Source organism: Choristoneura fumiferana, chromosome 7 (genome assembly GCF_025370935.1).
Source record: "Choristoneura fumiferana chromosome 7, NRCan_CFum_1, whole genome shotgun sequence".
Classification (NCBI taxonomy): Eukaryota; Metazoa; Arthropoda; class Insecta; order Lepidoptera; family Tortricidae; genus Choristoneura; species Choristoneura fumiferana.
The window spans coordinates 8,307,583-8,332,627 of NC_133478.1; the positions used below are offsets into that span (position 1 = coordinate 8,307,583).

At 37.3% G+C, this 25,045-nt stretch overlaps 1 protein-coding gene across 9 annotated transcripts in view; it reads left to right on the top strand.

Moving 5' to 3' along the window:
- Nucleotides 1-25,045, top strand: part of ASPP (Ankyrin-repeat, SH3-domain, and Proline-rich-region containing Protein) — a 388,674-nt gene that overhangs the window by 312,681 nt on the left and 50,948 nt on the right. For all 9 annotated transcript variants that reach the window (XM_074090067.1, XM_074090068.1, XM_074090065.1 and 6 more), the window contains one exon: nt 18,067-18,213. In XM_074090067.1, the coding sequence (XP_073946168.1) occupies nt 18,067-18,213 (147 nt within the window). The remainder of the gene's footprint in view (nt 1-18,066; nt 18,214-25,045) is intronic.

The window sequence follows — 25,045 nt, forward strand, 5'->3', positions numbered from 1 at the left end:
ATATGAAGCGAAAGCCAATATCGTATATCGTTAGAGCGAGTGTCATCCCATGTGTCTTACACATTTCGTATCATCCGTATTCAGCGCGTACCGGACACATATTTCTGTGGTAAATTCAGTTGTGATTTACCATGCTGAACTACCCTTATGAAAACCATATTCGAATACAAATCCTTTTCAAAAGGCACCGTAACGTAATGTTAAAACAGCTTAAGCCAACCTTCATTATTATTTAAAAGCACAGTCCAAATAAAGCCTTTTCGTATATAGAGGGAAAGCCGACACGTAACTTGGTCTGAAAAAATAAAAAAATCACATGTGTAGTGAAACTTAACGCACATATGACCTTTTGCCATGGAATGCGCTCCCAACTAGTCCGTATCAGAACATAGTAAATGACAAATATTTTAGTTCTAATTTTATTTACGATCGCTTTGATTTTACTTGAAAACAAAACCCTAACATCGCTTGAAATAAAGGCTTTTAATGAGGTAAATAGTAAAATTCTTTCTTGCCTTTTAGTAGGTTCCGAATCTCTTTTTAATCCTACCAATATTATAAAAACGTGAGTTTCAATGTTTGTAGCTCCATGGCGCAGAAGCAAATATATTTAAAAACTGCATAACCCATAATATACTTTTCATCACAGAATCGCAAACGAAGTCATGGGCTGTTGCCACAATTAAAAACATTTGGAAAAAGTAGAAATTGGCTATACTAGGTTATGAATCGCAGCAGCCGCCCGGGTCAAGGTGGTTACGGGGGCGATTGTGGAACCAGGTTATGGCATGCGATAAACTAGCTTTCATATTTATATTTTCCTACATACAAAAGAACTGAGCACTTTCGCTAGCAGGCGAAATGATTCCCATTGATTTGCTTTGCGGGTGGGCAATGGTTCGGCTGGACTTTACTTGGCATACTTGATTATTTGTGGTGTAAGTAAGATAATCAATAATTAAAGTAAGTAGGTTCAAAGTATTTATGATAAAAGCAGTATTATGTTATGGTTTAGAACAGTGCCTGTAGAACCATCACATACTAATCTGTCGTAATAATATGTGTGCCATTGCAATGTACTTTCACTATCTAGAATTTCTTTTTTTTTGTAAAAAATTAAAGAAATTATGAATAATAATAGGTCACATCAGGTCATTTGGTTCTATTCTACTGCTCTTTCTTTCTTCTCGGTTTCTTCATCCATGTAATTTTGGTGAAGAGCATCTTCTTTTTTTTTCAGAGGTCTTTAATTTTGGAACAAAACGATGTATATCTGCCATTTCAATACGAATAATTTATTGTCGATAAGTGTGTACAATTATAGGACGTTATACCTAATTTAAATAGTGTCAAACAGTTTTCCATGATTGAGCCAACAAATGGTTTAAAAAACAACTAAGTCGCCGACTTTGGTAGAGCGATTAAGCAGGTGAAGTAATTTTTCCATTGATCAAAAAAAGTATGTCTTTGTTAAGCGCTAAGCACTTATAAAAAGTCCCGGGAAAGAACAACTAACATCAAACTAACCGGATTGTTCTCACCGTCGTTCTGACGTCACGGCCGTCAGCTGACTTCCTGCCTGTGACGTCACTCACATTCCATCGGGGCACGTAACCAATTTACGATCGGGTTCGTAATGTTGGCTCGCCTGTTTTAAGATAAACTCCACCTGACACGGTAATGGAATACGCGGTTTGATTTAGTTATAAAATTGGGAAGGAGTTTTATTATGTATCTGTGAAGGGGGTAAAGTTTATAGACTAGTGAGGCTCGACTTCTCTGGAGACAGCGTGAATGATAGCGTCTTTGCACATGTACAGATATCTTGCATCACCCACATAAATTATCACATCACATTTAAAAAATAAAATCAATTATCACATTAAATTATCTTTTATCTTTTTTTTAGCCTTCTTCTAAACTACCGCTTTTCTAGATTGAGCATCACTTAGTATTGCACTGCAAACTTGGTTTGTAAGAAGTATAACTTTTGCTGAAGTAGTGCTAACTTGGCCAATTTATTCTTCCAAAAAACGGAAGGCGTTTAATAAACTCAGTATTCACAAAAAACTCATCCACCGTCAGCAATAAATCTTAGTAAAATTAAATGAATTCATTAACCATTAAGCACATTAGGCGGTGTTGTGTTGTAATTAGTGAATGTTTAGTATACTTGAGCGTTTTTGCCTACATACTTTGTGAAGAGCCGAGGAAATTAATTGATAAAGTTGGCCCCGCCTTAACGCGACACGCTGCCATAAATATTCATTAGTATGTAAATGTACCTACTCGAATTATAAACATACCACACTTTTTCGAAACGATACGGAATTAATTTATTCTCCGGCACTTTATTCGTTCCCTTCGGGAGAAAAAAGAAAGTAATTCGGTTAATCTTAATTTAGAGGGAATCTTCGACAAACGGAAGTGACCTATATTAGGTTAATTTAGGTTGTGTTAAACGGCTTCGCGGATATTGTACTACCTACTTAGGTGGATACAGAATAATGGAAGCATTTCTTTTTATTTAAGTCTATGTTTACTGATTAACAAACCGAGTCGTGGAAGAAATTTTTAAATCTCTTAAAAATACGCATATGGACATAGGGATCCGGCATATCATGACATGTGATGTCTCGTATCATATTATGACAAGACGATAAAATCTCCATACTTACAAAATCCATTTTTTCTAGAAAGAGATGAAATGCAAAATTAATTCACTCGTATTTTCCTCATTTTTCAACAGATATTGATGATTTTTACGCCATTCCTTTTATTTTCTCATTTTGTGTCATGTTAAGGTATTTAAGACGATGTGTTCCGTGTATTTCCTATTATTTTGAACTGCCGTCGCCAGGCGTGGAGTGCATAGTTTCGTTGCGCGATCCCGAAAGCGAGAAGCGTGAGTAATTTAGCCTCCTGACGCCCAGTGTCCTTTATAAAGGACTTACTGTAATTTGAACATCAGACTCTATCATAAATGACATAAAGTTTAATGTTCGTAAATCAAAAATTTCACTTTGGCGTCAAGAGGCTAGAAATGTCTTCAGATGCAACACGTCGCATGTTAAACGTGTCTTAAAAATGTAGCAGCCCGGTGCCAATCAAGTTGTTAGGGCGCATAGCTAAGTAAATAGTAATCGTAAACGTCATAAATATAAGTAGTACGTAGGATCTTAAGAGATGTCTCTTCGATCTATTCTCCATACAAACGTAGTCACGTTCTCATTTGAAAGCTAGGCAACAAAAGTAAATGAAATTTTGTAAGTATGGACTAGACGTAATTATCTATGCCTGTGGTATTTTCAGATTTTCATATAAATGTGTATTATCAGAATTACAGGAGCTCAAAAGTCGACAAAAATAAAGGTCAACTTTGCACGAGAATTACAGACTAATAAAGCAATTTTACAAAATCTAAAAATACACAGGCCATACAGAAACGTTTAAAAACGTCGCATTCTTCTCTTAGCTACAGTCGAGTTCATAATCTTGTGACCAAAATTGATCAAAAATATCTGAACACGCTTCTACGCCGTTGACAATAGAGTCGTGTTCAGATATTTTTGATCAAATTTTTGCTCACAAGTTTATGAACTCGACTGTACCACCGATTCGTAACAGGTACCCATATACGAAGAACGTTAAGCTTTACCTTAAATCTGACGGTTAAATATCTACTGAAAAGATCCTTTCGATACATTTATTGGGTTAACGCAGGTCATACGAAATTGCTTATACAAAAAAGTTTCGTAACAGAAATTTCGTGCCTGGAATCTGGTACAGACATCCCTTTGAAGGAACGGTAATAATTTCGTTTACGACAGTCCTACCGAATTGTAAAGGCCACTAGCTTTGGTGAATTTTCTCGCAAGTATAACCTAACCAACACAAATTTGGAAAACCCCGACATTGTCACTTTAAATTTCAATACTCGTCACGAACTTTGGTCACTTTTTAAGAAACATCGCTATCACCCCGACAAACAACACTAACAACGTCCAATCGGTTCACCCGAAGAGCTACGGTGCCACAGACAGACACTTACAAACAGACACACAAGCGGAAAACTTATACCCCCTCTTCCGTCGGTTGAAATTCTTATGCTTTTTTATTTCAACTGCTTCTGAGAGTCCGTGCACATTGCAGCTGTTAAAAATCGCCAGGTAAACAAGTCAGCCATAGCCGAGCATTTGTTGGAGTCAGGGTCAAACCACTGGATTGAGCTTCACAATCCCAAAATTCTGTCCACGGAATGTCATTTTTTACTCAAGAATGGTACGTGAAGCAGTTGAAATAAAAAAGCATAAGAATTTCAACCGGACGATGGGTATAAGCTTTCATCTTCGTGGAATCCTGTTATTAATAAGTGTCGGCGTCGGGATGAATGTTCGGAGGGACGATCGGACGTTGTTAGTGTTGTGTGTCGGTGTAATAGGGTGACTAATAAAAGTGACCAAGTGCGGGTAGTTCGTGATACGAGTGCGGCACTATTAGTGATCAAGTGCGGGTAGTTCGAAGAACTCGCGCTGCTAGGCAGACTTGACACCCCACACTTCAGTCTACTCGTGACCACGGCAACTGTAACGTTGCCGAAACGTCGAGGTAAATATTACTTGTGTAATAACAGCCTGATAAGTCCGTTTGTGGTATATTGACTATGAACATTATGTTAATAATATTTATCACAATATAAAATACATGAAAAAAAAAATAGCAACGGGTAGGGGGTCCCGAAATATTTCTTCATACTAAAGGGTCTTGTTATGGAAAAGGTTGAAAAACACTTTAAATGACACCCGCCATATCACACAACACCTCAAATATCAAGCTGATTATGTTTAGCTTTTTATATTTACAAAGTACAACCTGTGACAGATAAATTACAAAGTTTTGACAACCGGATGGCCAAGTGGTCAGAGAACCTGACTACAAAGCTAGAGGTCCCGGGTTCGATTTACGTGATATATATACTCGTATATTTAATTTCTCCCTGGGATTGACTCACACTTGACTAGTTTTTATTAGGGTTCCGGAGCCAAAATGGCAAAAACGGAACCCTTATAGTTTCGCCATGTCTGTCTGTCTGTCCGTCCGCGGCTTTGCTCAGGACTATCAATGCTAGAAAGCTGTAATTTGACACGGATATGTATATAAACTATGCCGACAAAATAACAATTTTTTTAGGGTACCTCCATAGACGTAAAGTGGGAGTGTTTTTTTTTCTCATCCAACCTTATAGTGTGGGGTATCGTTGGATAGGTCTTTTAAAAGGTTTGCTAAGACGCATTTTTCAATTCAGTGATTTGTTTGCGAAATATTCAACTTTTAAAGTGCAAATTTTCATTAAAATCGAGCGTCCCCTCCACTCTAAAATTTAAACCGGTAGGTGGAAAAATTTGAAAAAATTCAGGATGGTAGTAAATGTACACACTTGCAGGAAAACTATAACGGCTAAGTTTGCTTGAGAATTATATGTAGTTTATGAGTCAATAGCAGCCTAAGGTATAAAATATACCTAAACTTTGAAGATTCCGTATAAAATACGAAATCCTTAGAAAAATATTACTATTTTTTTCCTAATGGCTACGGAACCCTATTTTGGGTGTGTCCAACACGCTCTTGGCCGGTTTTTATTACTTGCTGTTATAGGAAATGTAGCGGCAATAGAAATACACATATAAGATATGAATTTAAGCTGTCTATTTATTAATGTTCTTGAGATACAGCCCTGTGACTAACAGACATACGACCAGTGAAACGACAGCCATAGGATTTCCTTTTCACTCCTAACCCCTATAAAAGCATATTTACTACCTTTGGGTGAAACATCTAATAATCCGCTAAAGATTTCAAACATATGGTTTCGACCTAAAATTGCGTTCGCAATAACAAAAAACTGAAAAGTAAAAAGTATATTTTTTTCACACAGCTCTCCTTCAGAAAGTAACTTTTCCTCCCTGACGAGAGGGAGCAAAGTGCAACTTTTCTGTTCAAGGCTTTTCTAAGTGTTTTATTTCAAATGCCATTTTTTGAAGTTGATAATTGTAAAACCACGCCATTTTCTATGATGGTTGTTCTATAATAAAATTAGATTTTTTTTTCAAGCTTCTTAATTCTCGGTGTGAAAAGTTGTATGAACCACTCGGGAACAAAATTATTTTCATCTTGGGCGTTAACACTTGAATCCTTCATTACGCTCAGGATTCTACTTTAGAATCCCTCGCTACGCTCAGGATTCTATTGCAGAATCCTTCGCTACATTCTGGATTCAATGTACGCCTTCGCCGTAAATACACCATTTTGCTCCCTTGTGACACAAATAACTATTATAGTTACCTCGCTTCATTTAACAAACAACTGAATCGAATTATCCCACTCACACATATTAACGCGGTTATGTATGTATCTGTGTGATTCCACGAGATTGCAAGTAATAAATAAATTCATGAACCCAATGTGCAGCGAGTGGCGCATGCAATATGCAAACCATAGTCAAACGCCAAATCAAACTATTGTATAGCAATAGAATTCAACTGATAAAACTAAGGTATTTCCGATAGTAAATCGTAATTAGGTTCTCAACGTCTCGCCGGATAAGACAAACGACTGTCGTTTTTAAATGAGCTGATTAAATCTACCCATATTAGGTTTTGGGTAAATTGAGTAAACCCTGTAAACTGAACTATACGTACTTATTTTATCTGCTAGCACACCTGCAGATTTTTTGTCTGTATAGTTATACTATGTTACATCGATCTAACTATCACAAACAGCACAAAATGCTAAAGCGTTTCGAACTCTCTAAGCGTACAGTTTCAAAGTGCTTTGGAAGTGAACTCATAAAAAGGGTAATAGTTGGGTTTGTGTGACTGTCACATTTACATCACCCCAGCCTATATGTATACGTCCCACTGCTGGGATCAGGCCTTCCTTCAGAATGAGATTTGTGGGTTCCCACTTTGCGGATTGGGAACTTCTCCCATAACATTGAATTGGTTAGCCGATTCGTGTCAGTTTCCTCACCATTTTTTCTTTCACCGTAAGCTCGTCTTAAATGTCGAATGTAATTTCGCATATAAATTTCGAAAAACTCAAGAGATGCGACCCCGGGTTGATTAAAATCCACGACATAACAAGCGTTGATTTATGTGTAAGTGGAGGAGGGTGGGTATCAGCATGAAAAAATATACATCTTTTCAGAATTAGAAGGCAAATAAAACTTCGCAATAAAAATTAAAAGTGAAACAAAAAACTGTTAATGATTTTTTTTTTAAAAGGCGAAGTTTTTTAATTTTGCAAAAAGTTTCTTTTCTTCATCAGATTATGCAGTGAAGTGGAATTATGCTCGCAGTCTCATATCGACCGGTGCCGGTTGGTTTTTCTTTTAATAAGTTTAATGCAACAGTCTTGTTGTCTTTTGTGTTAATATTTCACTTAAATGGTCTCACGTAAGAGCTTGGAAATTAGAAGAATGGGTAAGCAAGTATTTTTATTACTTGCCTGATATTCCACGGCAGAAAATTAGTTAATTTCATAAAAAAAAAAATCAAAATAATAATCTGCAAATATTTAAAGATCTAAAAGGTGGTGACACTTATTTTTAAGGCGGAAATGGTTCCTAGTTACCTTCTGCATACAATCGGACAAGATCACCGCACCTAGCGCGCACCATTTATGCTCTTTTTTTCAAAAATATTATTTGATTTAAAATATGAACATACTAGCTTTTGCCCGCGGCTCCGCCCGCGTGGTATTCGGTTATCGCGCGCTGTTCCCTCGGGATACTCGGGAACTGTACATTTTTCCGGGATAAAAAGTAGGCTATGTCACTCTCGGGCCCATAAACTATCTCTATGCCAAAAATCACGTCGATCCGTAGCTCCGCAGCGCTCCGTAACGTCTTTCGGCGTGAAAGACGGACAAACACACACACTTTCGCATTTATAATATTAGTATGGATATGGATTTCATTAAAGATCAAAGTATCGGATAATTCCAAATCACTGAAAATTTAGTTTTTCTTAAAAATTGAAGGTTTATATTTATTACTAGTTTTAAATACTAAACTCTAAGTGCGCGAATCCGACCCGTACGTGGCCAGTTTTTTACACTGAATATTGTTTGTTAATTTATAATTTTTCATTTTGACTGACAAATATTTCTCATCATAATTAAAGACCCGGTACGTCATTCTATTAATTACCGCCCTATCTGCGGAAACGAATAATTTCAATGCAAATTAATTGAATCGCTGACATTGTTGTCGTTCATTTGTTAACAGCTGCCCTTTGACTGGTGAATTATCTATCGATCGAGTGTATTTAATGAGCAAGTAATTTGTTATTTATTCATCATCATCATGTCAGCCGAAAGACGTCCACTGCTGGACATAGGCCTCCCCCAAGTCTCTCCACTCAGACCGGTCTTGTGCTTTCCGAATCCACCGCGATCCCGCGATGTTAACCAGGTCGTCGCTCCATCTTGTTGGAGGCCTATCGACAGCTCGTCTCCCGGTCCGCGGGCGCCATTCGAGAATCTTCTGACTCCATCGGCTATCAGTCCTGCGAGCAATGTGCCGCGCTCACCGCCACTTCAGTTTCGCAATTCTTCGGGCTACGATACGAGTATGTCGGTAACCTTAGTTCTACTGCAGATATCATCATTTCTTATCTATCCTCCTGAGTCCTCGTGTACTTTATAAAGGACCAATTAACACTAATAACGCCCGAATGTATACTTTGTAAAGTACAAATTTTGAAATAATATCCAAAATAACAAAGCAGGTCAACCACGTCTAGGTCTTAAGCCACACTAAGTCTGTTAAAAAATAACAGGACTCAGGATATTTCTTATATTATATATTTCATTTATTTATTACTAATTGATATTATCACTTAAGAAACCTTAGTTAGAGGCTAGTTCGGAATGAGTACCAGATCCCTCTTTCGAGCGGCAGTCTCTAAGGTAAGGATAGCCCTAATGATCGCCGACCTCTGGCACCGGAAGATGAAGAAGATTATCACTTGTTACTATAAAACTACCCTTAGATCCTAAGATCTATGGAATACGTACCAATAATTTACCAAAATTTCACACAGGTAGCTCAATACATTTCCAGGAATGCTTTCAATTCAGCTTTCACGAGGGAGTAATGAAATATGTATGTAAGCTGGGTGCTTACCATTATAGTTCTTGTATTCAACTCCGTGCAAATGAAATTGATAAGATTACATTTTACGGGATGTTAAGCATTAACATGTAGGTATACTTCATCAACATCATTATCATCCCAGCCTATATACGTCCTACTGCTGGGCACAGGCCTCTCAGAATGAGAGGGCTTGGGTCATAGTTACCACGCGGGCCCAGTGCGGATTGGGAACTTTTTCACAAACCATTGAATTGCTTCGCAGGTTTGTGCAGGTTTCATCATCACGAAAGCTCGTTTTTTTTTTCGCACGTGAATTTCGTGAGAGGTGTAAGCTCCCACGATACTCTGCTTGAAGGCGATTTACCAAACTGTAACTTTCGCACATATGGTAGAAATGTTTCGGCGAAAATTATTTAGCGAATTATTAGCTCCCAGGTGAAATTTCAACTCAACATTTCGCACTGGTATCATTTCCAAACTAATGATTTGATACATTATTATTATGCAAACATCGAGCCATCTGAACCTAACCTATCCAAGTCGCTTCTGCCTAGTCTCGTCTTGCTCGCTCGCTTCGCTCGCTCACCGCCACATAATTTAACATTTATTCATTTTATTATATATCATGACTTCTTCTTCTTACCTTATGTATAAAAATTGCCCAAAAGTTATTTGACAATTTGTTATTTGCCTTAGCCAATCATTTGCTACATAATTGTTTGCCACATAAAAGTGTGATGAAGTAAAATTTTGCAATATAAAATTGTTGCGAAATAAGAAAAATGCGAAGTAAAGTTATGCCAAGGATTGGTTTGCCAAATGAAACTTCGGCGTAAGGTTGGTTGCTAAGTGAAATTTGGCGAAACATATTACGCCGAAAAGGCAGTACATCGGTAGTTATTTAAATTAAAGGAAGTAAAGGAACGATTGTTTTTTTGCATAAAAATTTCATCAATTTTATTTTTTGTTTAAAGTTCTTTAAATTAAATACTTACCTGCTTATTGGAGCAAAACTAAGGACTTGAAGTTCATTCACAAGAAAATGGATTTAAATGAAATAACCAATTATAATGATCACAAAGTTTGGGTACCAAAACCGCCTACGGTAAACCGTATAAAAGTTTGAAACATTCAATTTATAGAGTTTATCTAAAGTGCGATTTATCAGATAAGGGCAAGTACGTTTCGAGAGTTGAAACGATCGTTTATGTAGCGAGCAAACCATTAATCAAGTTTGGCTTGTACGTTAAGGTGGAGGTTTATTAAGAACAGTTTGGCGTTTTGGGATAAGTTCAATTATGAGGGGAACTTTGGCATTGTTCGTGAAAAGTGAATGAAAAGTGATGGATATTTTTAAATGTAATAAATTTGCCAATTAAGAAACAATAATGTGCATCTTTGTGTAATTTTGTATTGGTTATAGGCATTAGTCCATTAATGTAAATGTATTCGTGAATCTTGTAATTATTACCATAAGTCGTAATCGTAATTATAATTGTGAATGTTTGTGGAATAAATAAATAAATAAATAAAAAATACAGATGTACAATCACCGGCACGAATATCTGACCCAACAAAGCGTGCATAAATTCTATTTTTAGGGCTGGTCCGATGTAGCAGAGATATTAATACAGGGAAATGTACTGGCTTATGCGAGCGAAGCTTCGGGTCACAGTTTGTTTCTAATAAACGTATAAATATGCTTACACTTCTACACCCTCGCGTCTTTGCGACGTGACTCGAACGTTCAAGAAGTCATTTCCAAATCTACTATATTCAACAAAGGACTTATTCTACTCCACATGGTCAGAATTTCTTTATTCTCGTTCTGTGCATCCCTTTCCTAACCGGCTGGTTGGACAAAGACTTACGTAAAGACAACTCGCGTTTTTTGCCGGCCGAGTAATTAATTCGAAACAACTCTTTGACGCAGTGGAAAAGTAGAGGGTGAGAATTGTAAAAGTGTAATTTGAGATGTTGGAATATATGAGACAACATAGACACCGACTTTGTCGTTTTTTTTTAATAGAACTGTTTTTACTAATATGTACTAAAGTATCTTTATTCAATATTCATAATTTTCGTAGAAAAAGTCATGTGACAGCGCATTGCTTGACATGAGAATTTATTATGACACTTACTGTGAGAACGTTCTACGGTGGGTTTCGACTGTATATACTAAATGTTCTATGTGCAGACATCATCGTTATATTTTTACTGGACTGCAATATACATATTGGCACAAATATTAGTTAGCTTTTCAGAGGTACATTTACAAACATATAGGTATAGTACATAGCTAGGTGCTTTGCCGGAAACAGCAGTTTTGCACCCTCCACCCCACCTGCCGCTATTTCGGGTTACAAGCTTTACCCTCGATGAGAAATTCATTTCATATTACATACAACATGTACCTTTGTTGTGTTTAGACACATTTCAGTAACTATGGCAAGTGAATATTTTTCGCCCGTGCACTGTACAAAACGTACAATAGTCAATGAACAAGAGAATATTCCAGTGGATAAGGTGCTTAAAATTGCAAACACATCCTGTAGGATGATAAACCACCACTGCTATTTCATTTAAGCACTTTCTACAAGTATCTTTCTTTGCATTAAGAGAAAAAAAAACCTTAAACAACATTATATTTTATTTTTGCGCATAACTGACAAGGATTTTTATTCATTTTATAACACCTTTTCCACTGACAATTAAGCCGATAGTTTTTTTATTAGACACTTTTTCATTTTAGTGAAGTATCAATAAAATTATCATCATCAACATTTAAGAGTTGCACTCTTCCTTGCTGTAATTGCCACTCTTCTTTTTCTTCCGTTAACCCGAATAGTCGACATACTCAAATGTAGATTCGGCTCAGCATCACTAACTCGGCTGAAAGCACTCTGATATTTCTGCTCTCTGAACAATAGAATACACCTTTTTGTATTCATTCTACGCTCTGCATTCTACTGGTGACTGTATCTCAAGCGTAACGATGTTTGCAGAGACCGCTTTCAGTGCACACGGCCCAACTGTTCCCAACTAATCCGCATTTCGTTAATGTGACGTAGCTACTAACGTTAATTTATATCCGAATAGGCACGCCATGTGTAACTTAACTAAACAACTTAAATGTTAACTATATTACAGTCGGCGGCAGCAGTTGACTGCTGTTGCTTTACTAATGTTATTTTGAACAGACTCTAAACTATGCAGGTAATTTTTTGAGAGATATTTTGTGCCTTTAGGATTATTCACTTGTCAACTCATTACACAAAGATTTTGTATGGTTAATTAAAACTTAAGCTCGTTGACATGTGCATCCTGCCCATCCTAACCTTCGGTGCTCAGACCTGGTCTTTGATTGAGGTCCAGAAGTCCAAACTCAAGCTTTGCCAGCGGGCAAATAGGCATAGAATCAGAAACACGGAACTACACTCCAAAACCCGAATTGTTAATATGGGGACACAGACCGCTAAACTCGAGTGGAACTGGGCAGGTCATGTCCGCCGATGCATCCGGATCCCTGGGCCAAAATCACCCCTGCTTGCGGTTCCACGCGACGGGCACTGGAGCAGAGGTAGGCCTAAAAGAAGGTGGCGGGACGTTTTGGTGCGATTCCAGCCGGACTGGCCACATTTTGCCGAAGCCAGCCAGAAAGGGAAGGCCTTTGCGCAGCAGTGGGATACTGCAAAGGCTATTATAAAAAATAAGTTTAAGAAATAACACTAGTTATAAAAATGCATTTTGGAAATTTGCAAGTAAAAAATCTACGGTTATGTTTTGATAACTTATGTGACGTGTTATTGAACACAATTCTCATTTTAATTTACAATACAATACAATACAAATACTCTTTATTGTACACCAGAAATAGTAAGCGATACAGAAAACATATACACAGAGAAAAAATTACAAGGTAAGCAATAGGCGGCGTTATCGCTTAATAATTAGTCATTGATTGGTGCGGCTCACAAGCGCTTTGCCCGCCCGTTTCAGTGTGTTATGAATAAGAGGTAATGGTTTGAATAAGAGTAATATGCATACAAACGATGGCCCGTTTCTACTAATATAAGGATGAATACTTCACTTGAAAGAGAAACTACTTGTATCAGAAGTTGACGCAAATAGTTATCGTATGCATCAATATTCATAACACACTGGAACGGGCGGGAAAAACGCTCGTGAGTCAGACCCTGCAATACAGTTTTTTAAAGACTACCTACCATATCATTAGTAATTAAGGACGATCTGCAGGAAACTGCATTTTAATTAATTTTACTTGTATTGAAAGTCATTTCCATTTTTACGTATTGCGACAATATTCTCCATTGCCTCTTCTAAACAAGATATTATAAATGCAGCGAGCTCGGTTTTTAAACAGCAACTCTTGCAGCAGTGTTGCCATTGACCAGAAAACCGTAACAAATTGACTAGTACCGACTAGAAATGTTTAAAAGAAAATTGAAAATTCTCAGAGTCACTTTTACTGTTAAGTGAAGGAGTTCCAGCTTCGAGCAAATGCATACAAGGTGTTAGAAGTAGAATCGAATATTATACTGTACTTTTAAGAACTTTATTTTTAATTCCTCTTTTGCTGTGCCTAGTCTAAACGGAGACGTTACGAATACATACGCCGATTAAAAATGTTTTAGCGAGATTGCGTACATGTAGGTACCTACCTATTTGGATAATTTAATACTGGCCGTTTTCTGTCTGATTTCGTCTAAAATCGGAAAAGCGCAACTGGTAATTACAAATTACCTACAAGTGTACACTTAGAAATCAAGTAGAATGACTAACTTTACAAAATATAGGTACGAATATTTCATGAAATATTTAAGGTATTCAAAAATAAATGCAATCGACTAATTTAAAAAATACCATTGGTTTGTGTAAGGTTTTCAGTTATTTAATTTAACACATTGTGTACCTTTAAGTACGAGGTTTAAATATTAATCTAGAATAGTTTTAGCAGGTGATTATGTATTAAGTACATGTGAGTGAGCAATAGGCATGCTAAGAAGCTATATCCTACACACCGCTTTTCACAGTATTTTTCTTCATTAATATTTCGTGCTGGCTTTTTAAAATGTATGTTTCATCGAACGCTATATTTGTCGAGCATAACAACCAACACGTTTCGTTTTTATGCACCGCTACAAGAAATACAAGCAATATCGTTAGTGTTCCGAATGTTCATACAATATTCATGTGTATATATGTGTATGGAAATGACTGGTGGCACATCGTTCTACATTGGGACATAGAACTTCACTTACGACCGCACTTATCGTATGAGTTTGGATTTCTTGTAAGTTTATCTTTGAATATTAAAATAAAACTCTTTAAGTTATTTTTCTTCAATGCAACAATTGCTTCAGGTACATTTATTTATTTATATCATATCGTCCGTTTCCGTTACAGTGTTTGGAAAAGACAATTATTTATGCCTAAAGAAATACATCTCAATAACAATATTATATATGGCGTATTTTTCCAGTTTTCTTCTAAAAGCATAACAACATTTCATATTTTTTATAACATTTGTTATAAATAAATACACCCTGCTATATTTCTCTTCGTGTACCTGCTAATATAGGTACTTAAGCAAACCCCAACTTGTTACAAATTGAATATAAAGTTATGAATGACTTAAACAACGTCTCAAACATTTCCTTGATTTCGACCTTGCGTGTCCCGACTTGTGGAAAGACGCAGGTGATGCTTTCATCGCATGTAAATTTGTAATTATGTTCGTTAGTTGCTATTTGTGCCGACTGCTATTCATTTGCGTATTTCCATTAGCGTCTTTAAATGAGTTTATCGAGGCGTTAAATTATCCATTTACTCTATTGCTTGGTTTTATTTTATTTACCTGGTCTTTATAGTCTGTGTTTATAACGTCAGGCTATGTGTTGTGTAGTAATCATAATAAATATCGTTTAATCGCCTAGTTAAATGTCACGCTACGAGCTCTCGTCCTCTTTCAATTTCCATGCATCAACGGTGGCGGCCATTATCATTTCTATTGCCAGGCGTCTGACAGTAATGCAGTATTATTTATCTTGGTACTTTGGGCCGCCGACGGACGCCGGCTATCAACAAGTGTCAAGACACGTATAAATCCTGACCGCGGCCGCCCTTAATTCTCCCGATACGCCGCCTCCTAAAAAGGACCGAAAATACCGAAATCCAAGTATTTTATACGGAACGTTGGTTGGAGTGAAATAAAACATTCCATTTGTATGTATCATCGTGTGGTTGGCTTTTGTTGCTGGGTGGCGCAAATTGAATGCTAGAAAGTTTCGCATAGATTTCCAGTCCCTGTTCTTGCTGCGAATAAAAACTTTGTCTTATAATGTTTCCGATATTTCGTCTTTATTTTGTTTTTATAATGTAGATATACTTATACCTTCAATATCAAATCTTGTTTAGTTGTACTTATATCATAAACAGAAGGTACGTGTAATCCTTCATTTCGCGGAGCATCCTCATCTAAAAATAAGTCGCGATCTTATGACAGTGACAGAGCGCTCCATCTAAACATCCAACAAAGTCTTTATTAAACTCCAACGAAACAACCGAGGGGATGAAGTGAAATTACACAGAGGATCAAGGACAATCGTCCAGTAGCACTCGCCTCCGGAGCGAGGATAAACCCCTGAAGGTTTCCCACTGACCTGTACTTATCTTTAGTAGACACTCATATTTCGAGCCACATCCATTCTGAGAGATTAGCGGATTCGAAATGTGTATCTGTCGTCTTGAACAGTTAAAGTTATTGCAGGTTAGTTTGTGTCAAGCTCGGCGTCGATTTCAGTTGCATTTCGCAATTGTAATCGCTTCCGCTAGTTGATGTCATTGACGCATGGATTGATTGTCGGTTTTTAGTATGCCCACCGAATACCGGGGCAATGTTAGAGTAAATATGTGTTGGGTAAATACGGTCGCAACGGTGGTTTGAAGTTTGATAAATTTGGAATATACAGGTACACACGCTCTTAAGGGTGAAGCCAGACTGTGACTGTGAGCCGTGTATTTTCGGCCGCGTAATTTCTGCTGCATTCGGTTTTATACAAAAGCCCAGTTTGTGCCACACGGCAACTCAAAATAAATGGATAGACTCATTATGAGTTGTATTGTATCGTACATATTTTATTGTATGTAGTGTATAGGTAGAGTCATTCACGATGACGCGCGCCGTGGTTCTTATTACAATGTCATTAATTTCTAATTTTGACAAAATCACGCGTCTTCGTGGATGGCACTAGGTATACACGCTCTTAAATTGATATCATCGGTGTTCTCTGTTAGACTAATTTCCATGTTTTAATAACTTTGACGAAAATTAAGCATGTACAATCTGTGAAACTTTCTACTCCAACTAACTCAAGTTTACCTTATATTTAACTAGTCTGTTGAATTTTTAATGAGAAGCTTTTCTTATTTCACAATCGGCAATATTCTGGGGCTTTAGCAGTCTATAAATAGTTTTTTGCCGATCATATTCGCGTATCTTCTGCAAAAAATATAAGACGCCGTCAGCCTCATACTATTCTTATTTATATCCCTCGTATTTCTCGATCGCATATGTCTTAACTTATCCCTCTGAAAAGTTAGTGTCTGAAAGAAAATTGACAAAGTTCGCCTTTTGACAATATTGAGGTGAATAACTCAATTCTTTTTATGATAATAATGTTTGGAAAAAGTTTCGTAGGAAAGCTTTTCAACTTCGCTACATAACGTTTTACACGGAAGAAGTGTGACGTATGAAGATTGGCATAAATATAACATTTCATGGCACAAACATAATATAATAAATGTTTAGCCTTAGCCATATCTTTGAAAGTCCTTATAACATGCTAACTTTAAAATTTAATAACTGCATCGAGATACGTAGACTTGTGACGACTTAAAGGTACTCACCCTGAGAGTCGTTTCCGCTGCAGCCGTGACAGTTTTAAGATATATTACAGCTTTGGTGTTTAAGGGTTTGTTTTTAATTTAATTTTAAAAAGTTAAGTTCAATATTCAAACACACACACACACACACACACACACACACACACACACACACACACACACACACACACACACACACACACACACACACACACACACAAACATCACGCCTGTATTCCTAAATGGGGTAGGCAGAGCACACGAAACGTAACCTCTTCGGAGCCACTTTTAAGTTTGACAAAAACGGTACAATAGTGACAGGTTGCTAGCCTGTCGCCTACTGTATACCTTACTTTACCTATATCCACAGTCGCCTCTTACGACATCCACGGAAGAAATAGAGAATGTAACTCTAACCAGACACCACACGGGTATTCAATATTTAAAAATTTTGCTTAATCTATGTTCTATTATAAGCGCTTCCTATGTGTTAATCATATTAAGACTTTCTAATGATGATGTTCTTCATGATTTACGACTCGTCTATGAAAAACTTCTTCTGAAAAAAAAAGAAACGGGCTAATATTGATTATCATTATCAATACGGTATTTGACAACTCCTGAATTTGGCATATCTTAATATTATTACGAAAATATAGATATACATACAGTGTTTAGCGACCAAGTATGTCGGTACTAGCGTGTGACGTCACAAGCCAGTATGTCTTTCTCTGTCTAATCTTGAATTTCAAACCCTCGTAACTTTGTTATTTGTAAAGGTAGCTTAAAAATTGTTTCTTTATTCGATAACAGGCATTGTGTGGTTTTAATTTATAAAAAATATACAAAATAGTCAAATACCGCATTATGTCGACGACGAATTATGTGGGCGTTCTAAGAGTAACTTCTTTGTTTAGCAGTCTTCCGGCTGATGATGGTGATGAATATGTCGACTATTCCCAATTATTCACTTGTACTAAACAGTGTTTCTTTTTTGTCCACAGCTGGGGGAAGGGGTGGAGTTGACTCTGGGCGAGCTGCGCGCCATGGCACTGCGTCAGCAGCAGCAGATCGACACGCAACACCAGCTGCTCTGTGCCAAAGAGCAGCGGCTGCGGTACCTGAAGCAACAGGAGGCGAGGCAGCACCAGGTATATTTACATTACTTGCAGGTGTATCAACATCGGGACTAGACATAACGGCTGCATTGCGCCAAGGAGCAGCGGCTCCGCTACCTAATAGTTAATTAGCAGGTGGCGGGGCAGCACCAGGTATATTTACATTACTTGCAGCTATATCAGCATCAGAGCTAGACGTAAAGGTTGCATTGCGCCAAGAAGCAGCGGCTGCGTTACCTGAAGCAACAGGAGGCGAGGCAGCACCAGGTATATTTACATTACTTGCAGCTATATCAGCATCAAAGCTAGATGTAACGGCTGCTCTGCGCCATGGAGCAGCGGCTAGGGGGACTTGAAGCAACAGGTGGCGCGGCAGCACCAGGTATGGTTACATAGCTATTTTTTTTCGACTGGATCGCAAACGAGCAAGTGGGTCTCCTGATGGTAAGAAATCACTACCGCCCATTAACATCTGCAATACCAGGGTTATTGCAGATGCGTTGCCAACCTAGAGGCCTAAGATAGGATACCTCAAGTGCCAGTAATTTCACCGGCTGTCTTACTCTCCACGCCGAAACACAACAGTGCAAGCACTGCTGCTTCACGGCAGGATTAGCGAGCAAGATGGTGGTAGCAATCCGGGCGGACCTTGCACAAGGTCCTACTACCTGCAACTTGCTTGCTTGCAGCTGTGTCAGCATCAAAACTAGCCGTAACACACATTAGTTGCATAGACGTAGCTACCATAATGGTCACGGGAGAGCAAAGTGATTGCTTGTACATACCTACTATGACTAATAGACAAATGAAACCATACATAAAGATACATAAATATGTATTTAAACTCGTAAATGAATATAGACGTGTGTTGTACATTCAGTGTTCTCGCTCCCATGAATAGTAGCAGCAACATGTAGTGAAAAAGAAACCAAGTACGCTTAAGGCAACTTCAGACATAAGCGATTTATTTGTCAGCAATCATATTACGGTCGTACCTACAGAGGAACGACTAATCTCTAGTCATTGGTCGGCCGGCAATCTAAATAGAATTGGATGAATACTGAATAGCAAAGTATACTAAAGATTTTCGAAGGTTTCAGTAGGTAGTTTTTACGCACTCCACTCAATTTTATTAAACTTTTGTGGCTTATCGAATTGTTTCTCTTGCTCACGTCTTATCAGGATAAGTAAGTGAATCGGTAATAAAATAACACTCAGCTTGAATGATTTGTTTTGGTTTTGAACATATGCGTATTATGCGTATCTCTATCTATAGAAGGGTTATAAAATTGGTTTATGCCGGTGGCAGTAAATACTATGCAATTAATATCGAGAAATATACAAAGGTATATAGTATAAACATGACGGAAACGCCAAATGATTCTAATCCTGTTTAATTCGTACGTGTCGGTTTTATGATTTGGCCAGGAAATCAATAACAGGTAGGACCTACATGATGCTCACTCGCGTTTCTTAACTAATCAATTTTTAGAAATAATCCACCCCACAAGTTTTATGTTATAAGCAATATCAACACACGCTAATTTGACATTAAAGGACAAAAAATATTTTTCAACGAAAACAATATTTTTCAAATTATGCCGTTGCCTTCAGCTGTCCCGCTTAAACGCTGTTTTGATCCACAAAATCTCATTAAGACTCTCAAAAAGTCACGCGAGTTGACATTTTGCATACGTATGCAAATTTACAAGTGATACACATTACTCACACATAAAACGCGATATGTGCAGCTTAAACTCGCCTCGGGTGAAGTAACCAGAGTGTAACAGTGTGTGCTTAACGGCGATAATGGAGTTATTTAGAGGTGTTAACGGTTGCCACGGGCTTACAATTCCATATATATTTGGCTCCTTTAGGAGACGCTGGGGCCCTGAGGCCAAGTACTTCGTAGGGGCTATAACCGCTGCATGCGTCTGTAATCGCTAAATCTGAGATTGGGCGCTTCACGAAGACCCTTATAAGCAATGGGCTTAAGGGGAATACGTTATTAATGAAGGGTTAGACATAGTATAGTATAGCAAATCGCTTTGGTTTACCATACCGCTACTCTTAATGATGAAGTTATTTCGTACGTAAAAAATCGGAATAAAATACATGGAAATTTCCAGTTTGAGCATTCTGTTTCTGTGTTACCTCCAACTCGAACAATCGGCTTTTTGCAGGGTAAAAACATTTAAAATTATCGACGTTGAAAAATGCGTAACAAATATACAACAATACAATACAATACAAAGACTCTTTATTGTACACCAGACAGAAACATAAAATAATAATAATAATAAAATAATATATAAATGGAAACGGTTAGTTTTTATTCCATTTTATTTGATGCAGTTCTCTGACATTAATGTTTATGTAGATTGACAAAAAAAAGACATTTTATAAAAAGGATTGTTTGAAAAATTATATATGTACTTGTATTTATTTTTTTGTTTTCTTATAGCGACGGCTATTGCTCATCTCAGAACGAAAAAAGTTTCATTTCAAGAAATAATTAATGCTTGTAAAGATGATCGCCGTCAACCATTACATTCGATTACATTTGTTTTATACAATTCCTGCCGTGCCAAACTAAGCCGTGGTGGCCTAGTGGTTTGACCTATCGCCTCTCAGACAGAGGGTCGTGGGTTGAAACCCCGGATCACACCTCTGAGTTTTTCGAAATTCATGTGCGGAATTACATTTGAAATTTACCACGAGCTTTGCGGTGAAGGAAAATATCGTGAGGAAACCTGCACAATCCTGCGAAGCAATTCAATGGTGCGTGTGAAGTTCCCAATCCGCACTGGGCCCGCGTGGGCACTATAGCCCAAGCCCTCTTGTTCTAAGAGGAGGCCTGTGCCCAGCAGTGGGACGTATATAGGCTGGGATGATGATGATGATATACAATTCCTAAACTATTGGGCCAAACGATAGTACGAGTAGTTAATGAAAACTTACGTTATTTTGGGGCCAACACTATTCCACCTAACATAGTGCGGTAAACAAATTTCTCGCTTTAACTAGGTATACGAAATTCCCGGCATGTGTGTTCGTGGTTGTAATATCGCGAGGTCCCGGGATCCCGGTAGACTTGCTATTGCTATGAACGCTAAGTAAGCTCAGATATTACGAACAGTAACAAATAACGTTAATGAAATCCCGGTGGTGAGTGAGTTTCGTTCCTAGGCAGTGAGCGAAACTGTTGTACTATTAGCCTAGTGTTTGACATACAATTTGTGACTTCCTAAAAAAAAATGGAGTCTATGTATATTTAAGTTAAACAATTGCGCAACCCGGGGAAAATCTTGTAAGAAGGTTTAATCCACTTCCAGTGGTCGAATAGACTTCAAAAGTACACATATGGAAAAATAAAGTCGGCAAATATTTATAGCTTGTATTAAAATGGATTTGTTAATTAAAAAGTTATTTAAAATTAGTTCTACAGGGCCAGACATTATTATTACCCTACATTAAAAATACATCTGTATCAAATTGTCATACATAGGCAAGAGAGCTGGAGTGATTGAAAATAAAATCACGCAATGTTACAAATTAATAATAGGCATTGTTGAAATTTCCAAGCGTTGATAAGCATAAACTTTCAATTAAAAGAAAAACTTTTTTAACTGTTAACTTATATATAGAATACTTTTTACGTCCGTATTCCTTTAAATCCAGTGAGAAATAGTATAAAATAAAAATGAGTAATATAATTGAACAATTATTGAAATTTAATATTTAACTTTATAAAGTGCTCAAAGCTGGAACGACTTAATGAATGAGAATTGTTATAATATTTCTCTTAATGGAATGAAGTGAAATATTCTTTAAGCGACGAATGCCAAAGGGAGGGGCACTTACAAAGAATTCGTGGAAATGGCGCAATTTCATTTAATTTAATATATGTGACAGTGTTAATTTACACTTTTACTATCTTTACACCACTTTTCCTAGTATAATAATTTTGAAATGTACATCAAACACATTTCAAAATTATTATATTAATCATCTCAACAAATGTCGTTCAAAAAATAATACTTTAACTAATTAAATTAGTTTTCGTAACGTTCTGTTGAATTCAGAAACTTATAGATTTTACTCCTACTATAATTTGTCAGGAGAATACTATATTCTTTACACTCATATTTAGCACATTATTTATTTAGTACTTTATATCCTTACTACTTACTACTATAATAAATGCGAAAGTAACTGCCTGTCGCCTATTCAGCCTTAAATCACTGAAACTGAACTGAGACTGAGATTCTAGAAAGGCTCGAGCTGGCTGAGGCACCGACTTTAGACTGGTAGAAAATTACTTTCATGTTTTTTTTGTAGTCAGTTCAATTGTTTGATATATTTTTTAAAAAATGATCATTTACCACAAAAAATGTTACGTAAATAACCAAGAGGTTCAAAGTGTAGTTCCTTGAATATTTATTTCATGAAAATATCACGTTTTTGTCCTGAACATCATTTATTCAAACTTTATTTATTTTGACACATTCCCATTTCAATGTCATAGGCCAAAATTGTCAAGTTAAAATTAAAAACCAAACAACGTGGAATCTAAATTCACCCCCGCAGTTGAAAGTCTTTACACGAAGGTCCTCTGTGTATTTTTACCTTGATTGCAGTATTTATTTGTGAAGTTTTCACCGCGGGTTTTGCTTGGTTTCGCAGAAATTTTATTTCGGAAATAACTTGGATATATCTCATAAATTGCGCCTGTTTAGACGTACAGTTTCTGAGGCTTCGTTGCAATAAACTCTTGAATGGAACGCAATGTTTTATAATTTGCTATTTAAGACCGTTGAAATACATTTTTAGCCAGCGTTCCTAAGATTTTCATTTTCATTTTATTTTAATGAAATAATTACAGCTATATAAGATATTTTATGCCACTGTATCGTAATAAGGGTTCTGAAAACACGAGTGTGAGTTTATGAAACGAGGCGTAGCCGAGTTTCATAATAGGGTCACGAGTGTTTTAAGGCCTAATTACGTACAGTTGCATATCTATATTCATATATTAAATCCTCTATCATGTGTTCAAGAACCATTGAGAATGACCTGCATTAACGAGAACTAGGTAGGTAGGTATGTCTGCCCCACGAGCTGCGCCCGCTGCGCGCGCGACGACCTGCTGCTGCACGTAGTCGCGGCCGACAGATACAGATTTCTGTATCGTAATGACCTTTACGATACAGCCGTGTTCATGTCGTAATGCCGGTCATTACCTATGGTTTTTGAACGCATAATTGAGGATTTACTATATGGGTGTAGATAAAATATCACTAATACATGCTGCTTGCCTAGACTTGTGTTGTAAAAGTTACCTATATTATATACTGAGCGGCAAAAAATGTGGCCCTCAAATGTATGCCGAATAGGTAATTTTGTATGACGAGTGGGCCAAATTTTGTGCCGCTGAGTATATTTGTAATGCAGCAATATGGTGAAATTATACGATATTATGTTTTGGAGTGATAGTACTACATACATCGTATGTGCATACAGAGAAGGATGCTTGTAGCTTTTTACGTTACGCATTACTTCATGTTCACTGTGGTGGATAACGTGTAAGTAAGTACCTGGCATGACACAATGACACCGATAACGAAAATCATCTTTGAAATGTAAATTTTTGAGCTAACCCTTAATTAGTCAAAACAATTCGTAGGTAATTTTGCTTCAGCCCTTGAGATAAGGAAGCAAGTTTCATTAACGCACAGCTGCGTATCGACGCAGTGCAAACATACCGACGATTATTGCGACCTAGTTCCCCCGAACTCAATAAACAAACCCCCTGTTTGTTTTATAACAACAACAAACCCTAGTTTGTTTATTTGTAAACAGCGCGGTAAGTAGGCGGTTCCGCAACTTCATCTTAGGTACGGCGAGCATTCCGTTCTTAGTTATCTACAGCAGTGTTTGTTTCCGACGCCCAAAGTCCTAAGCAAACATAACAGGCCTGAATTTTAAAATTTTAATTCGTTTTGGCTTTCTAATTTTTAGATATATCGCTACAGGAGATTTTGGCCGATGGTAAGACCTCAAGGTCAATCCGAGACACTAGGTACTAAAATTAATCCTGTTGCCAAGTAGCTTTCTCTGTTATACCTATTCCGGCGTGAAGACTAACTGGTGAAATTACTGTCATATGAAGTGTTAATTAAATATTTAGGCTGGCAACACTATATTCAGGCAGGCGGGGGTGATTGCTCGTTAGCCACCCTATTTTATAGAAATATAAAATACTGAACTTCGTACGTAAATCATGATTGGTGATTTGATTGCTTAGTAGCGACATCTCTTGTCTGGGTGAGCGGTTGGTTCCGAAAGAATGTTGACGTCTCTCGATGAGAGCGAAACATAGATGTCGCTAGTGCTGCTGCATAAGTAGCGTAGTACAAATAAGCAACCTGAGATATGTATGCATAGGAAAAATTCGTGTCTAAATTCCTGTCCAGCGGTGGTGTAGGGGTTATAGCACGCAGCACGGATTGCTGAGGACCTGGGTTCGATTCCCAGCGCTGGTCTCTTTTTCTGGTTTTTCTGTGCATTCATGTCTCAGTTTGTATTTTCGATTTGTACGTAAAATGGTCGCTGCGCGTCCGCTCTCCACGATTGTTTCGGAAAATTGAAAAGGGGCTGGAAAATGTTTGTCAATTTCCGATTTTTTAATAAGCACACCGACGACCGTTACTGGTGTTCCAAAAATATTGTGAAGTTTCGCAATATTGAGAGCCTGTCACGAAACTCTTCACTGAAATAGGGTTTGTGTAGTGCCAGCCAACGGTTGTTTGTTTGGCAGCCTTACGCTTAGAACGTCTCAAAAGAACAATTTATTTTTCTTTAC